This window comes from Triturus cristatus, chromosome 3_2 (genome assembly GCF_964204655.1).
Source record: "Triturus cristatus chromosome 3_2, aTriCri1.1, whole genome shotgun sequence".
Taxonomy (NCBI): domain Eukaryota; kingdom Metazoa; phylum Chordata; class Amphibia; order Caudata; family Salamandridae; genus Triturus; species Triturus cristatus.
Genome location: NC_140584.1, coordinates 1,054,833,823 through 1,054,858,039, shown reverse-complemented (window position 1 = coordinate 1,054,858,039; position 24,217 = coordinate 1,054,833,823). Strand labels below are relative to the sequence as shown.

Below are 24,217 nucleotides of genomic sequence, written 5' to 3'. Positions count from 1 at the left end.
TGTTGGGAGTATAGGCTTTCTGTGGGCCGGCGCCATATGTGGGGATCCTGCCTGTTTGACTGTGTATGGGTCGTTCCTCGAGCCTGCGCAGCTTGGGGGTTCCCGGTGTGCAATTCTTCAATGAGGACGCGCTGAGACAAGCGCCGTGTGGGGACACTACTCACATTTTCACCCACAGTGAGCCCGCGCTGCAGTAGCTTTTCAAGAATAATCCTGTCAGCTGTAGCGTTGAGGCAGGCGCTGGGTCAAGACACTTTCCCTTTCAGTGTGCGTTCCTCGAGCCTGCGCAGTGTGGGTTTCCCTGGTGTAAATTTCCTCAAGAGAGGACGCATGGAGGCAAACGCCGTGTGGAGACACTTGTTCCAGTTTCCTTTGTTGAACCTGCGCTCCGGCAGCTCTTCACAGTAAACCCTGTCAGCAGAAGCGTTCAGGCAAGTGCGGCGTGAAGGCATTTTCTTCCTGCATTCCTCAACGAGGGCGCTGTGTCAAGCGCCGTGTGGGGACACTACTCGTATTTTCACCCACAGTGAGCCTGCGCTGCAGCAGCTTTTCACGAAAATATCCTGTCAGCTGTAGCGGTTTGGCGGGTGTGGTGTGAAATCGTTTTCAGTAGTGCTAGTAGTTCTCTCTGTGCGCAGCAAGTTCATTTTCCGGCGCACCAGCAGTTACGGGCCCGTTCTTGTCCATGTCATCCAGCCATATTCTATTACTTCATTGTGTGTTTCCTGTGGTGATACACACACCTACCTTGTTCTGCATATCCAAGATTTTTATCCACGGCTTAGACACTAAAGAGTATTGCCCTTCCAGCTTCGTTTTCCCTAGGGCGTGATCAATCACAGCTAGTGGTGGACTTCTAATCGGTACAACCCCGCCCTACTTACTCTGTCCACCCTGTTCTAAGCATAGTGTGTGCACCCCTACAAGGTGACCTGCACACCTTCATCTTTGGACTCTGGTGTCTATAATGTCATGCATGCTTCTTTCACCTAGAGTGATCAAAAGTGAAAATACTACCATGTGTGTGATGAGCTTCTGAGGGCGTATGTGCTCTCTGGGTACTGCGTAAATAGCTTGTGTTCCACAATGCTTCATGGTCTAGAGTATAAACAAAGTTTTAGACTTACTGAGTAGCTCCTACAAGCCAAGTGTGCCTGCATGCTTCTGGTTAATGTGTAAGTAGAGTATGTAGGGTACCTATACACACCTGGCTGTAATCGCTTAGATTGTGTTTCTTAGTTGCTTTGGTACGCTTTTAGATAGCTATTTAAATATTTTCTCCCCTTGTTCTAGTGTAAGTTCCCCTTATTCCCCTTGGTTACATTTAGTACAGGTGCCTTCTTCCGTCCAGTGGAAATTCTGGTTCAGCCTGCCTGGATAGCTTACTCCTCACACCATGTCTGGACAAGCTATGAGCCAACCTCCTCCGTTCCTCAATGAAATCGGGGAGCCGGAAATTCACTGGAAGGAATGGGTAAATTTATTCGCCTCAAACCTCATTGCCATAGGTGGTGAAAGGTATTCCTCAGTTCGCAAACACATTTTGGTGCATAACCTGGGCGTACAAGGTAGGAAGATTTATGATACACTACCTGAACCAGAACTAGAAGAGGATTAGGACGACACGGATGAGTTTAAGGTCACACTGTTAAAGTTGGAAACACATTTTGGGGATAGAGTAAACGTAGTTCTGGAGCGACATAAGTTCTTTAGTCGCATCCAAGGTAAGCAGGAATCGGTCGTCAATTATATAGCAGCACTTAGAGGTCTGACTCAATTATGTGAATTTGGTGAGCTCAATGATTCACTCATCAGGGACCAACTTGTCAGGTGCACAAACAATAGTCGGATCCAAGAAAAGCTACTAGCAAAGAACCCCACTTTAAAAGAAGCGGTTAGTATAGCAGTCTCTGTGGAACACACTGCTAAGTGTATCAAGGAGATGAAGACTACCAATGACATGGTTGCCAATGTTAGCAATAGCAGTGACGCACAGGCAAATTCACTTGAGAATGAAGTGTTCAAAGTTAGACCTGGAGAGGTCAAAGACAACCATTCTGTAAGTGAAAAGGGGAGATGGAAATGCTATAGATGTGGCAGCAGTAATCACCTTGCAAATGATGTATGGTGTACTGCCCGGAATGTCACATGTGTAAAATGTAACAAGAAGGGGCACCTGGGTAGAGTGTGCAACAACAGTGGAAACCCTCAAGTAAAAGTAGTACACAGTGGGGAGGACTGTGTTCCCAAGTATGTTTTCCAAGTAAAAGCTAGGGAATGTCAAGCTTTCCCAAGTTATCAAAAGCATTTCAGTGACTACAAGCCTATTGAACATCCTAAATGTACCGTCCTTGTGAATGATAAGCCCATAGATGTGTTGGCCGATTCGTGTGCCCTGGTTACCATATTCAATATAAATGTCATAAATGGCATTTTTGATACCTCTTGTCTCAAAATGATGGAACCTGACATTTCAGCAGTAGGGTACGCTGATGAGAATATTCCTTTAATAGGGATGATGAGTGTGTGGATTGAATTCAAAGGAAGAACGACAAGGGGCAAAGTATACATGGTAAGCAAAGGGTCTAATCTGTTGGGTTGGCAGCACCAAAGAGAGCTGGGGATTGTACTCGACCCGAATAGTAAAGATCAAGTTCTTGTAGCTGAGGAGGTGGGTGGAACCAGCAGGGATGTATGCAGTTCTCTTGAGAAGTTCACTAGAATAGGCCAAAGAGTAAATAGCATGGCCTGCGACGTACCGCCCATGGCAGTGTTTAACATTTCTAAACAAAGCAAAATCCCTGTAGAGGAAGGGATGACAGAATTGAGTTATGATGTATCAGGAACGGATGTTGTTAAAAGTTTGTCTGCAGAGAATAAGTGTAAGATGCCTAACGATTCCACAGTAGTTCCAAAAACTCCATGGACTAAGTTGGCATTGAAGATAATCTGTCCCATGGGACGGACAGGAGTCAGAAAGAGTTTTTTGATTGTTCTCATGGATTTCACATCGCACTGGATTAGATACAAGTGTGTCTCACGGGTATCGACAGATGTTCTTATCGAGTTTTTAAGAGATTCATTCGCGTGTGAAGGTGTGACAGCTTGTATAGTCACCAACAATGATATCAAATTCTCATCCCATGAAATGAAGACATTCCTGGGCGAGTTGGGCATCAAGCATGAGGAATCTTCTGGATATGCCCAAGGAGACAATGAACCCATTCGGATGACAATGGGTTGGATCAAAAATCTCAATCATCAAGCTTGTACCAGCAATATGGATGTAGATAAGGTGTTAAGAGAAAGTATTTGGGCATATCACACCTCTTCTGATTTGAGAACGGGGATTACCCCTTTTGCCGCCATCAGGGGAAGAGATCCGATTGCCAACTATATAACCTCCTGAGTTGTTCTTCAAGTTTCTGTTTCTTTATTTGCATCTGGGTTGCTCTCCTGACTACTATTGCGGGCACCCCGCCTCCCGGTGTTAGGGGGTTCTCACTTCTTGATATGTTAAGCTTTATACTCATTGGTTTCCCCATGCTCTCCTCTCCTTTTTCTCTCAGTTTTTCCCTTGTTTTTCCCTTTCCCTCCGTAGGGAGATGTGTTGTAATCTCTCCTTTCTTCTCCTGGTTCTTTCCTCTGTGGTGTTTTTATCTTTTCCTCCCCTAATGGTAGCTTCCCCTCTCCCCCGCCCCACCTCCCCCTTGGAACGTTCCGCCAGAGTTCACATTGGAATGTTGACAATCTGTCAGTTGTGGAGAGTGGATGACAGAATAAAGACGTTTGAACTTACCTGCTTAAGTTTCTTCTTCATTACAACAAAGAGGTCTTGGAAGGCATGAGAGCTGATGGCCGGGAAGTGATCGAGCGTACAGTTATTGCTAAGTGTGGTAAAAGGAGTCATGTTGGGGGAGTGTTTAGGTATGCTGGCTTTAATGGTGGAAATCTTTTCAATAAAGTAATCGTTCAGGGAGTCACACAGTGCTTGAGTTGGGGTGGCTTTGGGTAGAATTCTATCTGGGTTGATCAGTTCGTTGAAAATTTAAAAGATTTCTTTAGAACTCTTGTTGGAGTTAAGGATTCTTTTTTTTTTTTTTTTTTTTTTTTTGAAACCGTTTATTACAAGTCTTAAAAGTATACAAGTATGGGCCCACAACCTTCCGGCCGGCCGCTAGCAATGGTAGGAACATACGACATACATTTATGGAACACGTGGCATTACAGGAGGAGCATTTCACAGTAGGTAACAATGTCAAAAGCCACATCATCCAGGCCCCATTATGCGGTTTCATTTTAAATTAAGAACAACAAAATTTAAAACCACACCCACAAGGCAACCCACAATCAAAAATAGCAGCACGTGCTCCCCAAGAGGGGGGATCCCAACTATACACAGAAGTGTGAGGAGGGGGAAGAGAACAGAGCGAGGACTGGGGGAACCCAATGCCCGGCAGCGGGGTAATGAGTCGGCTAAGGGGATGGGGCTGGCGAGGCATCAGGCAGCAGCGGTGGTGCGCAGATACCCCCTCGTTAGCCGTTCCAGGGGCCCCATACTTTCACCCATGTCCCAGGCTTACCCCTCGCCACATACACCACCTTTTCGCGAAACATGCACCAGTCCATGTGTTCTTTCCAGGCCGAGACCGTCGGGGGCCTCTGGGATCCCCACAGTTGAGCAATATCACGCTTGGCTATCATATATCCCAGAGTCACCCACCACGTCTGCGGCGCCGAGTAATCAGTCGGTTCCCACACATTCAACAGGCATCTCCTCGCTTCAGGCAACAGCGCCACATGCGTAACCAGTCGCAACACCTCATGTACACCACGCCAGAACCCCTCTACCTCCGGGCACTCCCACAAAATATGCATAAAGGTCCCCAAAGCACCACACCCACGCTTACACAACCCATCTCCAGCATAGCCCATACGCAGAAGCTTTGGCCCCGTCATGTAGACCCGGTGGAGTATCTTGAGCTGGACGAAGCGAAGGCGAGCCGGTATGGCCACCTCCTTCGGGGAGGCCACCGCAGAGGTCCAGTCCTCGTCGTCCAACTCCAGCCCGTCGGCAACCCAAGCCGCACGAAGGGCAGTCAACAGGCCCGAGCGGTCGTTTATGAGCTTTTTGTATATAAGTGAGATCGTGCTGTCCGGGACGTGCCCATCCAGCATTCTATCCTCCAGGGGGGAATATTCCGGGATGGAGGCAGCGTCCGAGAAGACGGAGCCCAGCGCATGACGGACCTGCAAATACCGAAAGTATTCACTGCCCTGCAACTGAAATTCCGTCTGCAGCATATCGAACGTTTTAAATCCTCCCCTCGTCCAAAGATTCCCCACTTTACTGATACCTATTATGTCCCACTTCTCGAAGCCCTTAGAGGTCCACAGGGAACCTAACCGCTCAGACGCGTATAGAGGTGATGCCCGGGTCAAACGGTCCTTCCACCCCATAGCTGCATTGGCCGCGTGCCAAACTTGCACCATAACACGCGTGGGGCCCGTCAGACGAGCGTCGGGCGCGCTAGAGTAGAGCGCTCGATTGTAGTCGCCACCTGGCAGGAGCATCTTGTCCATTTCAAATGCCGGGTTTAAGGCGGGCCCGTAGAGGCCATGGTTAATGGCAGCGAGCTGGGAGGCCCAATAGTACCGTTTAATATCCGGGAGGGCAATCCCCCCGTCAAACCATGGGAGCGTCAGCTTAGCCAGAGCAATGCGCGGCCTCCCGTCCCAGAACAGGCGGCGTTGCAGACTCTCCACCTCACGGAAGTAGCGCGCTGGGACCAAGTCCATAGTGTTCTGCAAAGCGTACAGAAAACGCGGCAGAGACATCATCTTGAACAATGCCGCCCGGCCGAGCGGCGAAAGCGGCAGGCGCCGCCAGCGTGCGACATCTACCCGCAGACGCTGGAGGGGGGGAAGCAGATTCCGTTCATACCGGGCCTCCGGGTCCAGAGTAATGAAGACACCCAGGTACCGAAATCCCTGCGGGGCGATCTGGATCGGACAGCCCCGCGGGAGAATAGGAGCCTCCCCAGAGAGAACATACACACACGATTTAGCCCAGTTGATGACGAGACCGGAGTTACGACCAAACGAGTGTAAAACATCAACTAGCACTATAAGTGATTTACGTGGGGAGGCTAGGTACAGAAGGATGTCATCAGCGTATAGGGATACGCGGTCCTCATACTCGGGGGTCCAACGGAGACCATCGATGGAAGGCTCCCACCGCAGCCACTCCGCCAGGGGCTCCAAGGCAAGCGCAAAAAGAAGCGGCGACAAGGGACAGCCCTGTCGCGTGCCCCGGCCCAGCTCAAACGGGGCCGATACTCTTCCGTTCACGACCACCTGCGCCAATGGGCCCGCATACAACAGTTTGACCCAACTGATGAATCCTGGGCCAAATCCGAACTTCGCAAGCATCGCCCAGATGTATGGCCACTCAAGCGTGTCAAACGCCATGGTGGCGTCTAAGGACGCCAAAATGGCTGGTTCCCGTATAAATGGGACGCGCGCAAGCACCCCATGCAAACGCCGCAGATTAAGGGCTGTATTGCGATGGGGAATAAAGCCAGACTGGTCCTGATGAACCAGATCTCCCACCACACCGACCAGCCGATTGGCGAGTACCTTAGCGAGAATTTTGGGCTCCGCATTCAGTAATGAGATAGGCCGATAAGAAGTAACCCGATCCCGAGGTCTCCCCTCCTTGTGGATCACCACGATTGTAGCCGGACGCTGGTCAAGCGGGAGGGAGCCCAGCGAGTGGGCCGCGAGGAACATTGCGCGGAGGTGAGGCGCCAATGTATCCGGTCGCAACTTATACAGCTCGATAGGGATACCGTTCGGGCCCATGGCCTTGCCAGAAGCGACCGAGCGTATGGCGAGGGCGATTTCGTCGGAGGTGGGAGCGGCGTCCAGCGACACCCTGTCCTCCCCGGACAGGGAAGGCAGCGCGATATCCCTGAGCAGGGCACGGGAATCCTCTTCCGAGCAAGAAGAGACCGGGGAATACACCTCGCGGAAATACTCCGCGAAACAGGAGACAATTTCTTCTGGCTCAGTTACACACACACCATTCGTTTTCTCAATCAGCGGGACCACACGATTCGCTCTCTCCTTTTTATCCAACCACGCTATCAGTTTACCAGCCTTATCACCCACATCATACAGTCGCCCCTGTTGCTCTCTACTAAGGCCCCTGGCCGCCTCCGTAACGAGGGCCCTATAAGCCGCCTGTTTGAGCTGGAGGACATGTAGTGCAGCATCCGTCACCCCATCTTCTAGATTACCCTCCAGCTCAGCTATTTCAGCCTCCACCCGGGTCACCTCCTCCCGCTCGCGCCTCCGGGCGTGGGAAATAAGGGATAGGGCCTCCCCTATAAGTACTGTTTTGAAGGCCTCCCACAGGGGGATAGCTGAAGGCACTGACCCCACATTCTCCTCAAAATAGCGCTGGAGGGATTTAATCAAGTCAGCGCGAATGGTGGGGTCGCGCAGGTACCAGGAATTGATTGGGACCACCCTGCTCTCAGCCCTCGGAAAGACATCAAAATGCAACAATAGCGGGGAGTGGTCCGAGATACCCCGTGCCAAATGGCGCACCTCCCCCACCCTCCCGACATGGGCCGCCGGGACAAGGACATAATCAAGCCGTGAGAGACTACCATGGGCCCCCGAGTGGAAAGTGTATTGCAGCTGCGTGGGATGTTTTAAGCGCCAGCAGTCCACCAATCCCAGTGTATCCAAGAGGCCGGATAGCCACGCCTGTGCCCGGGGGAGGTCCCTAGGGCGGTGACGATCCACAGTCCCAGAAACCACCGCGTTGAAATCCCCCCCCACCACCAGAAGCCCCCCCGGAAGGCCAAGGAGGAGGCGCCCCAGATCTGCAAAGGTGGTCGACTGCAACCCCGGTGGGACGTACACTGACACAAAGACAACCACTTTGCCCTCCATTCTACCCACCAAGACAGTGTAACGTCCCCTGTCATCGTGGAGCACCTCATCAATTTCTAACGGGAGCGAGTTCTTTACCATGATACCCACACCCCTCGAGCCTGACGTGAAGCCCGAGTGGGCCACGAGGCGGTAGCCACGCCGATTCATGGCGCAGAAGGAATTGCCAATAAGGTGTGTCTCCTGCAGGAAGACCACATCAGGCGAGAGTCGCTTCAGATACTGTAGGACCACACCTCGTTTGATCCTGTCCCCCAGTCCATTGACGTTCCAAGACAACAAAGTTAATTCCCTACCCCCCATCATACACAGAAACCATCATTCGTCCCCCCGAGAGCACAGTAGAACCAACACAAAAAAAGGGTTGCCTTGTGATAATAACGAACAACACCCCATCCCTGCCCACCCACCCCAACAAAACTCCCCCCTCCCTGCACCCCTGCATGAGCCCAGACAGCCCCCCCAACGTGCAGTGTGCCTGTCGCCCCATAGATAGTTAAACTAACTAGACCCCCAGAGGAGGAGGGAGAACCCCCAAGAGACCCCACACAACCTCCATAGGAGGGGAACTTAAGCAATCCGACGTATAGTCAAAAGTGGCATCATTTTTGTCCCGAGCGAGGCCTAATATTAGTCCCTCAGTCTTGATCCGGCGAGCCCTCTCCCCCGGCCGCTCCCCCCCCGCCACCCCGATCCCGATCTCCGGACAGAGTATCCAGCCAGTCCCCGGCCGCTTCGGGACGATCAAAAAAGTGTGTGCGACCTTCCACCTCCACTCGCAGCTTAGCTGGGAAAAGCATGGCGTATTTGAGATTTAGGTCCCGAAGACGGCGCTTGACACCAAGGAAGCTCAGTCTCTGCTTCTGGACCGCAGGGGTGAAATCAGGATAGAAATTAATGTCCATATTGTCAAGTCTAATCGGTCCCTGTAGTCTGGAGGATTGCAGGATAGCGTCTCTGTCCCGAAAATTAAAAATCCGGGCGATGAGAGGTCTCGGAGCGGCTCCGACCTTAGGCCTTCCCCCGGGAACCCTGTGGGCCCTCTCCACAGCAAAGAATTTACTCAGCCCCCGTGGCTGGAGATGGGTAACAATCAGGTCTTCCACGAAAAGGTCCGCCGCCGCTTCCTCACGTCCCTCAGGCACCCCGATGATACGGATGTTGTTCCTCCGGGCCCGACTCTCGGAGTCCTCCAGGCGACGATCCATCAGCGCACTCGCCCGAGCAAGCCGGCGCACCTCCGTTTGCAGGGCCGCCACATCTGTCGTAAGGCCCGATGCGGTGTGGGCCAAAGAATCGACTCGGTCGTTGGTCTTGGAGAGATCGGCCCTTATCAGGCCAACATCTACGAGGACCGAGTCGATCTTCTGCGCCAGTGTGTCAAAACGCTGGCCCACAGAGGCCTTCATCTCGGCGATGGCGCCCATGACATCCCGCAGAGTCAGATCCGTGGGCAGATCGGGGGCATCAGTAGGGCCCTCGGGGGACCTGCGTGGCACCTCAGGAGATCCCTTCTGGAGGGTATAGCGATCCATGCTGTTGGACTGATGGGCTGCGCCACGCCGGGTCGATTTTACCTTTGCCCGATCGCCATCTTGTTTCGTGGCCATGGTCCCAGTCTCCCGATCGCACCAGCCACGTCGTGAAGGGCGGGCAAGCCGGTCCACGGGCTCCGGGGGGGTGCCACCCCAGATCTGCGGGGCGGATCACAGCCGGCGGGCAGGCAGGGTCCCCCAGCGAGGCCACACCAACACCCAAAGCCCCGCGACCCAACCTCGCATAGACAGCAAGGAGGGTGCGAAAGCGAAAGTGAAAGTGTGGGTTACGCGAGCCACCAAGCCCTATCCGCCGCTGTTATTCACTTCGTCACTGGATCGCCCCACAACGCAAATCCGGGGTTCGGCTAGGAGAAGGCCGCAAACCTCAATCGGTGCTAAAGTCGGTGTCCGAGGTCCGATTTGGAAGCGGAAAACGGGCGCCACCTCAGCTCGGGCTCACCAACACAGTCCCCTCATCTGGGACAGGATATGTTCAGGATAGTCATAGGAGGTCGCGGAGGTCCTCGGGAGCCTCGCACCTACGCGGCCATCTTGGTTGCGCGCTAGGCTCCTCCCTCGAGTTAAGGATTCTTGATGAGAAATAAGCGACTTTTGCCGAAAAAATGGACTTCTTGTATTCTTTCCGTGCCGTCAGGTAGTGGAGTTTCCTTTCAAGAGAATAGTTCTGCCTCCACTGCCTTTCCACTTGGCGAAGGGCCTATTTTTGTGATTTCAGTTCGCATGAGAACCATCTATGAGCATCAGAGCATTATGGTCTCTTGGCTGGGCTACAACATGTAGATGGAGGACGAAGACAGTGTGGTGGTAATAAACTTCAGAGATCCCGCAGAAACCAGGTTCTTCCTTCATAGGGCATACTCTCTGCCGGAAGATGTTAATAAAATCAAAGCATTCCCCCTTGGATACTTTTATCGCCCAAAGGACTAATTCGGGAGGGAATCAGTGGCTGCCTGTGGTGGCAAGGGTGGACATCTAAAAATCAGCTATGACACTCCACTATTTAACTCATTTGCACCACTACCATAGTTAGAAGATATAGATTGACAATCAACTAGTGATGCAGTAGAATCTGGGAGTGATTGGCAAAAAGTGACAGAGACCCATCCTCATACTGTGGTCAGCATTAGTTCCTGCCACAGTACCCTATGTAGCTTGCTCCTGATGATATAAAAATCCCAACCAAAATTCCAAATAGGAGAACGTCTTGTTTTTAATTCCCATCCTGAAAGGTAGCATAGCTGGCCAACAAATTGGTAAATCGAGACTGGCTAAAATTAATAGGTCACTATGATTTAATATACTGTTGCAAAAGACGTGGTCTACAGAACCAGTTTATCTTGTCTTTTTCTACAACGGCTATAACCTCTAGTAGAGGCAGAGCAAAGGGGGGGGGGGAGGGTGTAATAACAGGAGATAGGTACTTGTAATCATGTAGTCAAGTAGCCAGTAGTGTAGAAAATATGAGGAAGATTTATTTAAAATTCTAGATAATAGGTAGGTAAGATGATAAAAGCACAGCCCTACCAGGAGCAACTTCCTTCATGCTCAGCTCACTCACACTTGCTGACACATTGCTAATCCACTGTGCTATGTCATGTAATATCAATCCTCATTGCCATTGTAGTAACGAAGATAGATACTACTAGACAGGAAGTCACGTAGCCGATAATGTAGAAAATAAGAGGAAGATTTATTGTAAAGGATAAATCTAGGTTACAGGTAGATAAGATGGTAATTGCATAGCCCCACTATGAGCAGCATTCTCCTTTCTCAAACCACTCACAGCAACTGCCTCATTCCCACCAGGCACTCATCAACATTCTATGACATCACACTCACTGAGCAGCAGGGAACTGGTTACCAAGGAGAGGATGCATGGCAACAAATCAAGATCCCACAAATGGCTTGTGGGTTTTGTGTCCATTTACTTACATCATAAGGTTTTATGGTCAAATTTGGACTCAACGCTGTATTAGTTGTTGTATATTCAATTTCGGTATGGAATTGACAGGAGGTGCAATGATGGCATGCACTTTTACCACAACACTTTGGATGTACTCCTAATACTCTATTGCTAAAACACAATCCAGCATACGCGGTGTAAATCCCCTCTTAAAATTGAAGGCTTAGACTTTTTTAAGAACACGGAGGCTACAAGAAAATGGGTGAATATTGATCAATTTATTATTTTGAGCCCATTTTCTAATGGTATTGGCCCTTGAATGAGATACCTTGAGGATGATTCTAGCCCTGCAAAAAGTATTACTTTTTTTTAATACGAAAGGAGTTAGTTAGGTGTGGTGTCCTGGATATTCCCATGCATCACATTTTTTATGTTCTGGAATGTGGGGTGCGTTGCCAGGCACTAGGTTGGAACTGCTTGTGTGGCAGTTAAGCTGGTTCCTTGACTGGATGGGGTCTCTGCAGCTTCGTGTCCTGAATAAAGCTTTCTTCAACCCAACTTTGGTGTTTCCGGTTGTACTTACTGAAGAGACCTACCTCCACATTTGGCCCATCCTATGTTTTGCGCCCCTAACAGATCAGGATATTTCACATAAGTGGTGTAACCAGTTTTGTACACAAGCACATCATAAGTCTCTCAGCAGCCTCAAAAAGAGAGACACTTACACTATTAGTAGCACAGTCTTGCATGAAAGCTACCCTGGTCGTAAGAAAGTAGTATATCAGAGAGTAATCCTGGAAGGCTTTGCTGATAGCGAGTTAGCCTAGAGATCAGGAGAGTTTTGGGAAGGTGATAAATGCCCTCTTTTTTTGCAGAAGATCATACGTCCAAGGTAGAGCATCTGGCCCCACGTGAAACCTGGGTTAACCATTTTAAGGCTAGCTACTCCTCAACCCGGCTGAATTATGGGGTGAACAGCCTTATCGGGAACAGGGAGATAGCTAAAATTAGTCCCATAGAGATTTCTGAGGTGGAACCTCTGCAATACAGAAAGAGGCCCTAATGGGGATACCAATGGATATATTTTTGGGAAATATTCCTTTGTAGACCCCATTACTTACAAATTTATTTGGGACGGCAATCATGTATGGCTCACGGTCACAGGTGATTGTAGTACCTATATTTAAGAATGGAGCCCTGAACGATCCAACCTGTTACCATCCAATTTCCCTCCTGTACTCTTTGGTAAACATTTTGGAGAAAGTTCTGCTGGATAGACAAGAGGCTTGGGGAGGAGAGAGGAATACGGTTAGATGTTCAGTATGGGTGCAAACATGAGGTTGGTATGGTACAGCAAGCCTTCGATCTCAGCTTGATAAGTAAATATGTCTATGCGAAAAAAGTCTCCCACCTACCTAGCATTTATACACCTCAGCTCTGTATTTTATATTGTTGACAGATCTAGGGTTGTGGGTATTGATGCTAGAGATGGGACTAGAGGAGCCACTGGTCAATTTATTGAGGTAAATGCATTGGCATGTGTCAGTTATGTTCAAAATGGGGAACTCACTAATCCATTTTGTATAAACCGGGGTGTGCGCCAAGTGTATGTGCTGGTGCCTTTCTGTTTTCACTCCACATAAATCGACTAGAAGTCTTTCTTTTGCAGAAAGGTGGTGACTTCCCTCAAGTCAGTAGAAGACCTATTGCCATACTGCTATATGCACATGACGCTGTCCTGCTGGCCAAGACTGCAAATGGGCTACAGAAATTATAGCAAAAACAACAGTTGATGGACAGAATGCAGAACAATGTCATACATTCACCCCAGTACAGAGATCTGGGCCTAAATCCATCGTTTTTTTGCTCTCCATGCCATTCCAGTTTGAACCTAGCCATATGCAAATCAGTCTTGACCCTGTGCCTCATGGGAACAGTCCAGCCCGGACTGCTAAGCCAGGTCCTCCCTGGACTGGAACCAAGCATCCTAGGACCGGTTTCGGGGTTTCACCCCTCTTCAGCCAAGATAGCTTGATTCCAGTGGCATGGAGAGCACGAGACTCACGTCTGAGCATACCTGTCCCACTCGGGGTGACAAATGCAAAAACAACAATTGATGAACAGAATGCAGAACAATGTCATACATTCACCCCAGTACAGAGATCTGGGCCTAAATCCATCGTTTTTTTGCTCACCATGCCATTCCAGTTTGAACCTAGCCATATGCAAATCAGTCTTGACCCTGTGCCTCATGGGAACAGTCCAGCCCGAATATAACGGATTTTGTGCAATTAAAGCGGACTATTTGGCAGACGATAGACTGATAGAGCTAATTTTGGGATTACACCACGCCAGAGCTTAATATCGGAAGATTGTGACAAATAGAGATTGCAACACGCACTTGAAATATAAAGAGGAAGATAAGGTACTTATGGTGGTGTTCTACCATTAATGAGGAATTGAACACTAGAAGCTTTAAGCCCTGAGGAAGTGGGTGGTTTTCCTTACCAATCATCATTCCTTACCACAGCGAAACGCGTTGGCATAAGGGATTGGAGTCTGATGATATTAAAAGAAAAAGAACAACAAGAGCCCAATTGATTATTTCTTGATTTTGTTTCACAACTGTAATTTGATAATATGTGTGCTCCAAAATATTGTTAAAATATTGTTCAATCCTTGGATTGTATTTAGGGAAGTAGGGTGTTCTTCTTCCCTCCTGTTTTTTGGAAGCATCTAAACCTTATTTATCGTGAGAGTGTATGAGGTGTGATCACTATATAAGCGCCAGTATTTCCTGTACACCCGGTGGTAGTGACAGAGTCCAATAAGCCAGCTTTTATGTCACATGCTATTTCATCCTCATCTGTAATTGAATATTACTTTAAGTATGTGATGAGCTCCCAATCAAGGTACTGTATGATTTGATTTAGGCTAAATGTTGTCCATCGTTTGGTATCTGACCTGTTGGGTGGTTGTAGGTGTAAAGAGCTAAAGAAATGTCTCTGTGACAATGTTACGAACCAAAGCACAGCACACTGCACTTTACTTTAGTTTGTAAATTGTATACAGGCCAGAGAAAAAGATACTACCAATTCTCCATACAGCAAATTTGAGACAGTGCCACCTGGCAATGCTTTCCTCACCAATTATTGCACCATCAATTGTATCATTTATTCAGGCTGGTATTAAGATATGGGAAACAGTGTAAAGTCTGTACTACAGTTTTATGTATGAATTAGTAAGATTTATCTTTCATAGATTATTTTTAACATTTTATTTATATATCTGGTTTTATTTTTTTTGGGATATGAATACTGTACTATACATATTCTTTAATGGTTGTGATTGACCGAATAAAGATATATTAGATTTGATTTGAAGTACTGCTTCCACATTACTCCTCTACATCTCAGCACCGTACCTGCTACTCACCAACTCTGAAGAGTGCTCGAGCACTGGCTACCAATACGGCCACGCAAAGAGGTACGACTGCACGGCAGGCAGAAATTACCACTGGCGTGCTGGCTGTAGCCAGATGGGAGAGGATAACAAAAGGTGAAAGCCAGCTCAAATCGAAAAGCTGAGAAGCTGCAGAACGACTTAGTTGCGGTCTCCTATCACTGCACCCAGCAATGCAGTCGTCTATAACCAAAAGAAGAGTGCGCACAAGCACACTAAGCTTCTGCCAGTGTGAAACCACCAGGAGCCCCCAAGCTAGCTCTCACAGTGAGGAAATAATGAATTTGGTTCTTATTGCCCGGTGGCTGACTAGGAACAAGGGAAACTTTACGATGAGATATCTGCATGGCCTGCACTAATAGTCACCCTGTGAAAGATGTCTGGGCCCAAAAAAGTCAGGGTGGCAGCTCATCGGTACTATGCTGGTTAATCCTTCACGAACCGGGGATTAAGCTGGAGCAAATGGTGGTATTAGCTCGCTCTCATTAGCTCTTGAATAGAGCAGCAGAGCAGAAGGGAGCGGCACTGTCAAGATTGGCCCTAAAAACAAGATCCGCTCACTCCACAGCACGCAGAGAAAGTTGTCGCTCCAGAGAAGTGCAAATGACCACCTCGAACTGCTGCAGTACCATTTGCCTCTTCAGACCAGTTCAGCAACTGTGGCCTAGCACTACCCAGCCACTTAATATCCAGTCCGAGGCAAGATCTGCTTCAAAGGTGACAGACTGAACCACTTTGCAAGGAGGAGAAAGAGAGCGAAGATACAATCAATGGACAAGCAAACTCCCACTAGTGCATACCATCACAAACAACGCTAACCGACAAAGACAGACCCCCAACACCTTTCTAGGGAGGTGGTCAGAAGAAGAAGAAATCTTCTTGATACCCTTTGCCAGAAAGGGGACAAGCATGGAAAGACGACAACCGATGTGTGAAGTGATGGAAACAGCAGCCATGACCGTGATAAATACTGGGCCATTGGTGAATTTGATGGGTTGAAGCCAATTTCAGGCTGTGAACTCACGCTCCACATTAAGTCCTACCCACATTAGAATCTACATTTACAGTGGGTAACAACCGTTACACCTGGCTGGGACATATGAGAGATATGTACACCATGGGGAGCACACAGTCAAAAGCAAATTTTAAAGAGACCACATTAAACAGCTGTCACACCGCTGTGGAGTTAGGGGTGGTCTTCTTTGTGAGGCAGATAAAAGACTGTCGAGCAGAAACATCATCAAGGATTTTGAACACATTTCATGGTCTATGTTGCTTCAAGGACTACACAGTCAACTTACACATTGACAAAGCAGTACAACGAATTCCCTACTACCCCTGGCTGCAGGCTGAAAAGAACTGGAGGGTCAGGAAGCAATGGATGCCATTGAAGAGGGGTCTGCACAGTAAGCAAAAAGGACACACTTCCAAAGTGGAAAGAGGTGTAGTTAGCCATCTAGCCACTGTGTGGGTTACGTTCCCATGGCACATATACCTAGAGGCCAGGATAAATAAATGGAAGTTGGACAACTTGTGGCCCATTCATCACTAGTACTCCATATGTGTGCATCAGGTTTACTGCACCCGCTACCCTGTGCGCACTTCCCAAGAACTTCCACCACTCTCTGTAGAAGTTGAATTCTGATAACACTCTATTTTGCGACCACTACTTTCTCTTTAACATTCCTTTTTTCTGCATCTTTACTGATTCTGGCAGGTATTTGATAAATGGCTGAAGAGTTTAGCAATCTCTACCCAATAAATGGTTTCTGATCCATATAAGATGGATTAAAATTTCCAAACAGATTCTATCATTTACAGTGGCGTCTTAAGGGTTTGTGGGGCCCAGGAAAAACATTCTGGGGCATCCTGTTCGGAACAACTTTTAATCTATAACTAAATTTCAGCTACTTTAAGTCCTCATGAAGCCAAACAATACTCAGTTATATGACAAAAATACAGCCAAAAACTCAATTTGCCCCCACGTGGACAAAAAGCATAAAAGTCTTGTTGCCAAATAGTACCAAAAGATATCTTGAACAAGCTAGTCCTTTTTGTTCTTGGAGCAAGACTTTGTCTTCCAACAGCAACATTGTACATGGAATTGCGCATCTATGCAGCTTTTTACTCTCAATGTAGAAACTACACTGTAAATGTGGCGCGGTGGGTATTAAATTGACAAGTGCATAATACTGAAATAATACATGCACAAAGTGCTAGAAATTATAGATCCAATTGCTGGATAGTCCTAATCACAAATGAATCCCCTTCACAAAATGTATTCCTGCTGAAACAGGGTAAATCAAAGCACTGCTGCAAGGATTTTTACCATTGCCTTAAATTAAATCTGATTAATTCTCTTCCCCCCGCTTTGTCCTTTCTATTTCTGTGTATGCTTCTCTGATTAGACAATGACCTCTGACTGCTAAATAAGCGAAATGGGAGGGATCAGGAGACAGAAGCGAAACAGAGAAGGAAAGAGAGCAGTATAGCAAAAGTGAAGTAGAGGGAGAAGGGAGGTAGAGACAAAGATGATTGAGAGAGATAGATGAGACATGGAGAGACATAAGGAGAAGAAAGGAAAGTGACATAGGCAGAAAGAAAGATATAGACAAGTAGATAAATAGATATGGGTATGATTTTAGAGGGAGTAAAAAAGTTAATAGAGATATGTAAAATGAAATGTGGAGAAAGGGGGAGGGTTAATTTTCATGAGGTAGAGGAAGAGATAAGAAAGAGAGAGAGAGAGAGCGAGAGAGAGAGAGAGCGCGAGAGAGCGCGAGAGAGCGCGAGAGAGGGAGAGAGAGGGAGGGAGAGGGAGAGAGAGGGAGAGGTAGATAAGTCAAGTAGTGGTAGAAATATTGAGAGCTCCAACGTAAGAGACACAGGACAGAAAGTAAGGAAAGATGAAAAGTGAGGTATGGAAAGACAGGTCAGGTAAAGAAAGTAGTGAAGGCAGAGAGAAAGGAAGAAAGAGTTGTCATGGCTAGAGAGATCATGTCTGTAGAGAGAGAGGAGGAAGTAGATGGGCATATGTGAGATAGAGAAAGAGGTACAGCTGATACAGTGCTGGAGAGGGAATCTGATAGAATTGTGATGTACAAGGAGGACTATAGGCTGACAAGTGAGGTAGAGAGATACATAACAATATAGAGACATAGGTGAGGTAGAGAGGGTGAGTTCCATTAGAGAATGAAGTCCAGGGAGATGTAGAGAATGTAATAATAGAAAATAATAAGTGGTGGTAGAGAATAATAAGGGTAGGAGGAGAAAGGGAGTTAGTGGGAAACAGGTGCCAGGTAGTGAGAAAGAGAGGGAGGTTGAAGCAGAGTTAAGACAGCAAACAATGGTGAGGTAAATTGAGTGGTTAGGTAGTGGGAGAGGCTCAGGACTGGGTAAAGAGTGGTTGGCCCCTGTAAATCAGTCAAATTAAACTAAATAGATTGTCTACATCTAGACATCTTTCTCACTCTTGCTCTTCTCCTCTTGTAGAGTTTGAAATCCAACATTTTGAAAAAGGACACTAGCAAAACGTGGTGACAACTCAAAGAGCGAGTTGGGAGTGACTATCTTTCTAAACTATTCACTTCCTTCATACGTACAACAGTGGGAGCCTTGCTTCCAAAAATCCTAATTAATACATTGTTCTTACTTATTCAATACAAATAGAGTATCTCCGTACCTGTAAATCTTTATTGTAGGTGCTTGGAAGGCCCTTCAAAGTCATAAGAAATCCTGAGCACTAAACAAACAAACAAACAAAGCATTCAGCAGCGTAAAGAAACTGTAAACCTCTTAGAACACTAGATCTTTGCATGCTGACAGTATTAAAAGCCACATGAAAAGAAACTTTATAAGCAGACAGTAGATCACTAAAAGTTTCAAGGTCCAGCTTAAAAAAAATAGGACTAACTTAAGAATTGAGAACATTAAAAATATGAATGGATGGCTTCCATGGAAAGACATTGGATACAAGAGAACAATAATACCATGCAACTGTATTTTTTCATTTCATTGGTGAATGTATCTCGTCAGAGAGAAACACAAGATTGGGAGTGAGGATTCATAGGACTGTATGTCACCGGGGTTAACGTTTAAACCTAACAAGACACTAACTCGTCACACCTAACCTCTGCCTCACACATCAGTCCCCTCCTTTTCCATTCATACCTAACATCAAATTTTACCAAGTACCATTGAGAAAGGGTGAATTATTAATGTGATATCATGAATATGTGATTTAGGGTCATTATTACTAAGAAAAGATTGCCTATTTTGTCCGGCATCGTTTTTTACTTGAACAAAACCCAATAAAACAAGATCCACCAGGGGTGACCACCAAGGGCTCCCAAGTATACCCTACCAGGAACAGTTTCTATGCCACCATGCTCATTTATCAGGCGGTGTTGCCAAAACATTAACCATTGATGACGCCCCCTTCTGTGCGACTCCTGCTTCCAGCATAGACCCGGGCATCTCATTGACCTTGATGAACTTCATGGTCTTGAGGGTTAGTATACGTGTGTGCTTTACCTTGATGGATGACATTCAGCCTTGCCAGGTACAGCATGGCACAGCCTCGTGCGGGAGCTTCTTCTTCACAAAGTGTCTGCCCTCCTCGTCCCTTGTGCAGCGACTGTGCGATTGAGGAAAAGAGAGGGCAGAACCCTCCTCTCCTTGGCCATGCACAGTACTGCATTGTAATCCCTAAAGTTGCGTTTTGGGGCCATTATGGCTCTCCGGGGGATCCCTGGCATCGTAGGGCACCAAGAAGCAGATTAAGACAGTCAAGATGCCCTTTCTATCAAACAGTATTCTGAGCGGATTTCCCACATATGTCTGTTTATAGATTTATATAGCGCGGCTTATCACCAGTGAGGGTGTCCAGGCGCTGTCCATGGGCACTGGAGGATTAAATAATATGCTCAGAATCAAAGGATGTTGCACCGATGCCAAGACTTGAACCCGGATCCCCAGTTTCCCGAGTCAGCATCTCTGGTCACTACAAAACATCCTCTCCCCATCCTGTTTACATCCTGCTGATGTTTGTGGATTTTGGAACACCTATGATCTGAATGTTTCTGGAACGGGAACTGCTTACCATATACTAATTTTAGGCTCGGATAACCACCACTACACTCTCCATTTTAGATAGCTTTTTATCTCTCACCCCTGCATCATCCTTTATATGTGATATATACATTTCTCTCATGCTGATTAGTTCAGTGTGTTTATTCAGACATTCTGTCAAATGATCCATGTGCGGGCATTCTCTAGTTGAAAGATTTTTAGCTGTTTGTTATCTCTCTATCCCTACAGTAAGTGTAGGCCAGTCCCCAGGTACTCCCCTCAAACAGGTGTGAGTGCCTGCAAGTAGCCAGTTAATGTCCCTTATAGCCCAGTCAGCGTAAACAAAACATCCAGCTAAGGGCTAGCCGTACACTGGAGATCAATGACTCGCCTTCATGGGGTTCATGAGTTACCCTCCTTCATTACAAGCCTTTGTGTCCATGTTAGGCCAATCCAGCATTTCTCATCAAGAGTACCTGATCGGTATTGTAGCACAGAACTTAAGTAAATAGCACTTGATGTGCCAGAAGGGCGGTCACCACTTTGAGCAAGAATACCAGCAGCACCCTCTCTACCAGCCTCTGGCACCTCGCAGCATAGTCAATCTCCACACCCATTGGACCTCCCCGGCGTACTCACCTTCAACTGCCTTGCCTTGAAAGGCAAACCGTGGCACACCAATAATGACAGCACATGCCAGCCTGCCAGCTGGGATGGATGCTGTGCCCAGGACAATCCTCTGGTCCTGCCTCAAAAAGCTCCCCACTCCCGTGGGCCAAATGAGTGTGACTCGATACAGGAACCACCCGCCTCACCCACAGATCATACGTGTCTGGCAGCTGGTATAAGCTGCACTACATTTCAGTGCCAGTTCTACCTCCACCCCTTCATACGCCATTGCTGGGGAGGAGGGCGGACTGGAAGCTCCAGAGCAGGCAAGAAGGGCCAGGCTGTCAGCTCAGTTCCCTACCAGGGAAAGGCAACGGCATCAGATCACCAATCTTGATGGCGGTGATGCACGGCCATGCATCCCAGGTAAGGTAGGTGCATTTTTTAAGCTATGATGGATTTAAGGTTGCGCCCACGTAACCTACCTCGGCAGCAGCCATGTCCTATCTGGCCATTCAAAACTGTCACTTGTGTCAATAAGTGAGAATGCCAACAAATACAAACTAGATTACATATTATTGAGGTGAGCAATTCTCTACAAAGCGATGACTTTATTGTTGTGCCATTTGAAGGGATGAGAACTTGAGGTGCAGCAAATGTGGCAAAAGATTTTGGTTACTTTCTTGCTGACTCTACATGTTTAGTCTCACGTATCAAATGAGATAATGGAGTACAACTTACACGCCCGAAAACACGTCCCGTCTTGCTGCGAATAAGTTCCAAGCTATCTGGATTCTTCTTCTGTGGCATCAGGCTACTCCCCGTGCTAGGAAAAAAGAATTAAGATCAACATGGGCCACTGGAATCTAAGGGCGGTACCCTTGAGGGCTACAATGAGAATCTTCTCACTATCTGGTGAACATGTTCTAAGCAGCTACAAACCCATCCAACAGTTGTAATCGTCCTACCCTTTAACGCCGTCCACATCTGTCCTTCCTTCGGCAGCAAAATCCTGCACTAAACTTCAGTATTCCTTGTTGCAAAATCTTCCACCCATAATCTCTTCTTGACCTGGTGGTGAAAACCCTATGCGCCCTCTACAGAACCTCCTTTAAAAGCGTGTAGTCACCTGAAAAACGCACCGCAGGTCATAGTGATGCATAATGTAGACTAGAAGTAATTAAAACATCTAAATCCAAAACAGGTAAGAAATGTCACTTGCTGTTGATTTATTCAATTACATTAAACTACATCGTGTAATGCCCACTGAGTACAAATAACTCGATTTCCATTTGAAAACTGCAAGCAATAGGATGCCTCAGCATCTCCAGAATGGCCCTGACAGAGGGCATTTCAATTCTTAAATATATTAAAACATTTTTGTACGTTCTAAGAGTAGATCAGGGCTAGAGCTTAATTTGAGCCACTGTTTGCCGGTGCTCACCACTGAACTTTTTAAAGAGGGCTCGGCTGCATCTTGCCAAAATGCAGACCGGCTGCTCAGGCTGGGCTTTGATGGAGGCATGTATCTATATTGTGGTCGCTGCAGGAGTGCCTTTTTTATGCTGATCTTTTTTCCAGTCGATCTATTTAGGTTCCCTGATGTGAGTCAATGTCTCGTGCTACCCCTGCCAATCCCTGTGCTCCCTGTCACACCTCCAAGCTCTGGCTGCCTGTATTTCAGCCTCCCACAGTCTCACATCCACTGGGCAGAGAGGAAGTCTGGCACTGTGTTAGCCCTCAACAGTGACTAACTCTTGCATGACAAGGAGGAAACCTAAAACAGTGCAGGCAGCTGTAGTTCTCTAAGGCCCAATGGTTCCATGCAGTTCTTCACCATTCCCTGAGTCTCACTCTGACCAGTATCTCAGCTTTCAACTCACCCTGGCACCATTGTGTGGTGGCTATCATGAAACCTGGAGGAGGGGAGCAGGCCTCACTGAGCCTGGGGTCCAGAGGCTCGTGTGCCGGGCCCAAGGTCCTACCGCCCCATATGTGGTGAGCTGAGACAGAGCCGAGCCAGCCCGACATATGGGGCTGCCTCAAAAGTACTCACCAGGCAGCAGGTGAGCGAATTAAGCGGTCACCTGTTCCTTCCCAAAGCATGGCTGTAGTGCATGTGTGTTTCCCTAAAGAATACATTTTCATTCTCCCTTGCTGCCATGTTTTGTTTTTACCAAAGTGTTATACTGCTGTAGATGCCGTGTGTCTACCCATGATGTTAGCATGGTTCACGTGTTACATTTCAGAGGCACTCTATTGCAAGTGAAGATTGCAGGCCTATTTTTTTATTGTATTTAGAGTCACATCATTTTTATTTAATATATCCAAAATATAAACACTACAAGTCTCAAAATATGATGGAAAAATAAAAGACTGGATGAACTACTCACCCCTAACTTGAGACAACTGTAGAAGTCAAACTGAGACTTTCTATGTTTTTCATCATAAGGGGCCAGCCGACTCTCGTTTTTGCAGGAAGAGATATACTTCTTCAGAACAGTGCAAAGTTTGGAGAAGAGCCACATCCTCATGGCTTTGACTACATATGCAGCAGTGGGATCTCAAGTTCCTTCATGTCAGTCATGTGCACCTTACACAGTCCCAATTTTTTGTGCCATTGCGATAGTTCTCCTGCTTTTCCCCCATTAGATGTGCAGATCTACAAGTACCAGAATGCAAGTAAAACCTCCACTGCACCAGCTGGGCCACCTGGTAGTGGTGTGCTAGCAGCCTTCCCGGTAAAGCATTCGCCACCACGGGTGTTGGCACCAGTTGTGGACCCCTGCACTTATTCTGTTTTTATTTATTTTTACAAATTAAGCACTGGTGAGGGGAATATACCCGACTTATTTAAAACAAGAACACTAGGTGTCAGCAGCTGCTCTCTCAGTGTCCACCAGTTAATGTCTCACAAACTGACTCTTTTTAAGATTTATATGGGAAAGACGCTGCTCGGGAAGTAGTAACATAACATTATGTACATTCGTAACATATGGAGTTCTTCACATGTTATCTACAGTAAACCATAAGCTCATAAATGCCATCTTTCCTTTCACAACAAAGGGGGGACGGGATACCATAGTTCACTGTCAGCACATCAAACCCAAATAACAAACACAATGAAATATGAACGCTGCGCTACCTAGGCACTATGGAGCTATCTATACTAACACGCATAAAGCAGTGATTAACCATATTCCATCATGATGAGATGACAACCAAACATGTGCTCACCAGTCATCAACAACTAAGGATACACTACAGATGGCAACTCATCTCACCAGTCTTAATAAAATTGGAAAACAGAATTATGTCCAATCAAACCTCTCATTTTATTAAGGTATTTCCACCTGCATTGATAGACTGCAGGCCTCAGCTAGGAGATGTCATATGCCATCACTGCATAGTTAGGAACAAATGGATGGGAGTGATCTGATAAGAAAAGGACCACTGAACGAAGCAAAGTCTCTTTACTCTTGCCCTTTATACCCGGTCCCAAGTCCCCAGTGACCGCCCCTTGTTCCAGTCACTAATAATTAGTCCTTGCCATCAGTCCCCAGTGATTGCTCCTAGTCCCTGGTAGTCAGACCCCAGCGATCTCCCTTTGTTCCCAGCCCCGAGGGAGTGCCCCTAGACCCCAGTCAAC

At 47.3% G+C, this 24,217-nt stretch overlaps 1 protein-coding gene across 1 annotated transcript in view; it reads right to left on the bottom strand.

Annotated features, from left to right (window-relative positions):
• ASL (argininosuccinate lyase) overlaps nt 1-24,217 on the bottom strand; it is a 252,739-nt gene that overhangs the window by 51,280 nt on the left and 177,242 nt on the right. Inside the window, exons 12-13 of the mRNA XM_085649763.1 lie at nt 21,310-21,394; nt 18,572-18,631 (exon numbers count right to left, since the gene is read on the bottom strand). Of these exons, the coding sequence (XP_085505889.1) occupies nt 18,572-18,631; nt 21,310-21,394 (145 nt within the window). The remainder of the gene's footprint in view (nt 1-18,571; nt 18,632-21,309; nt 21,395-24,217) is intronic.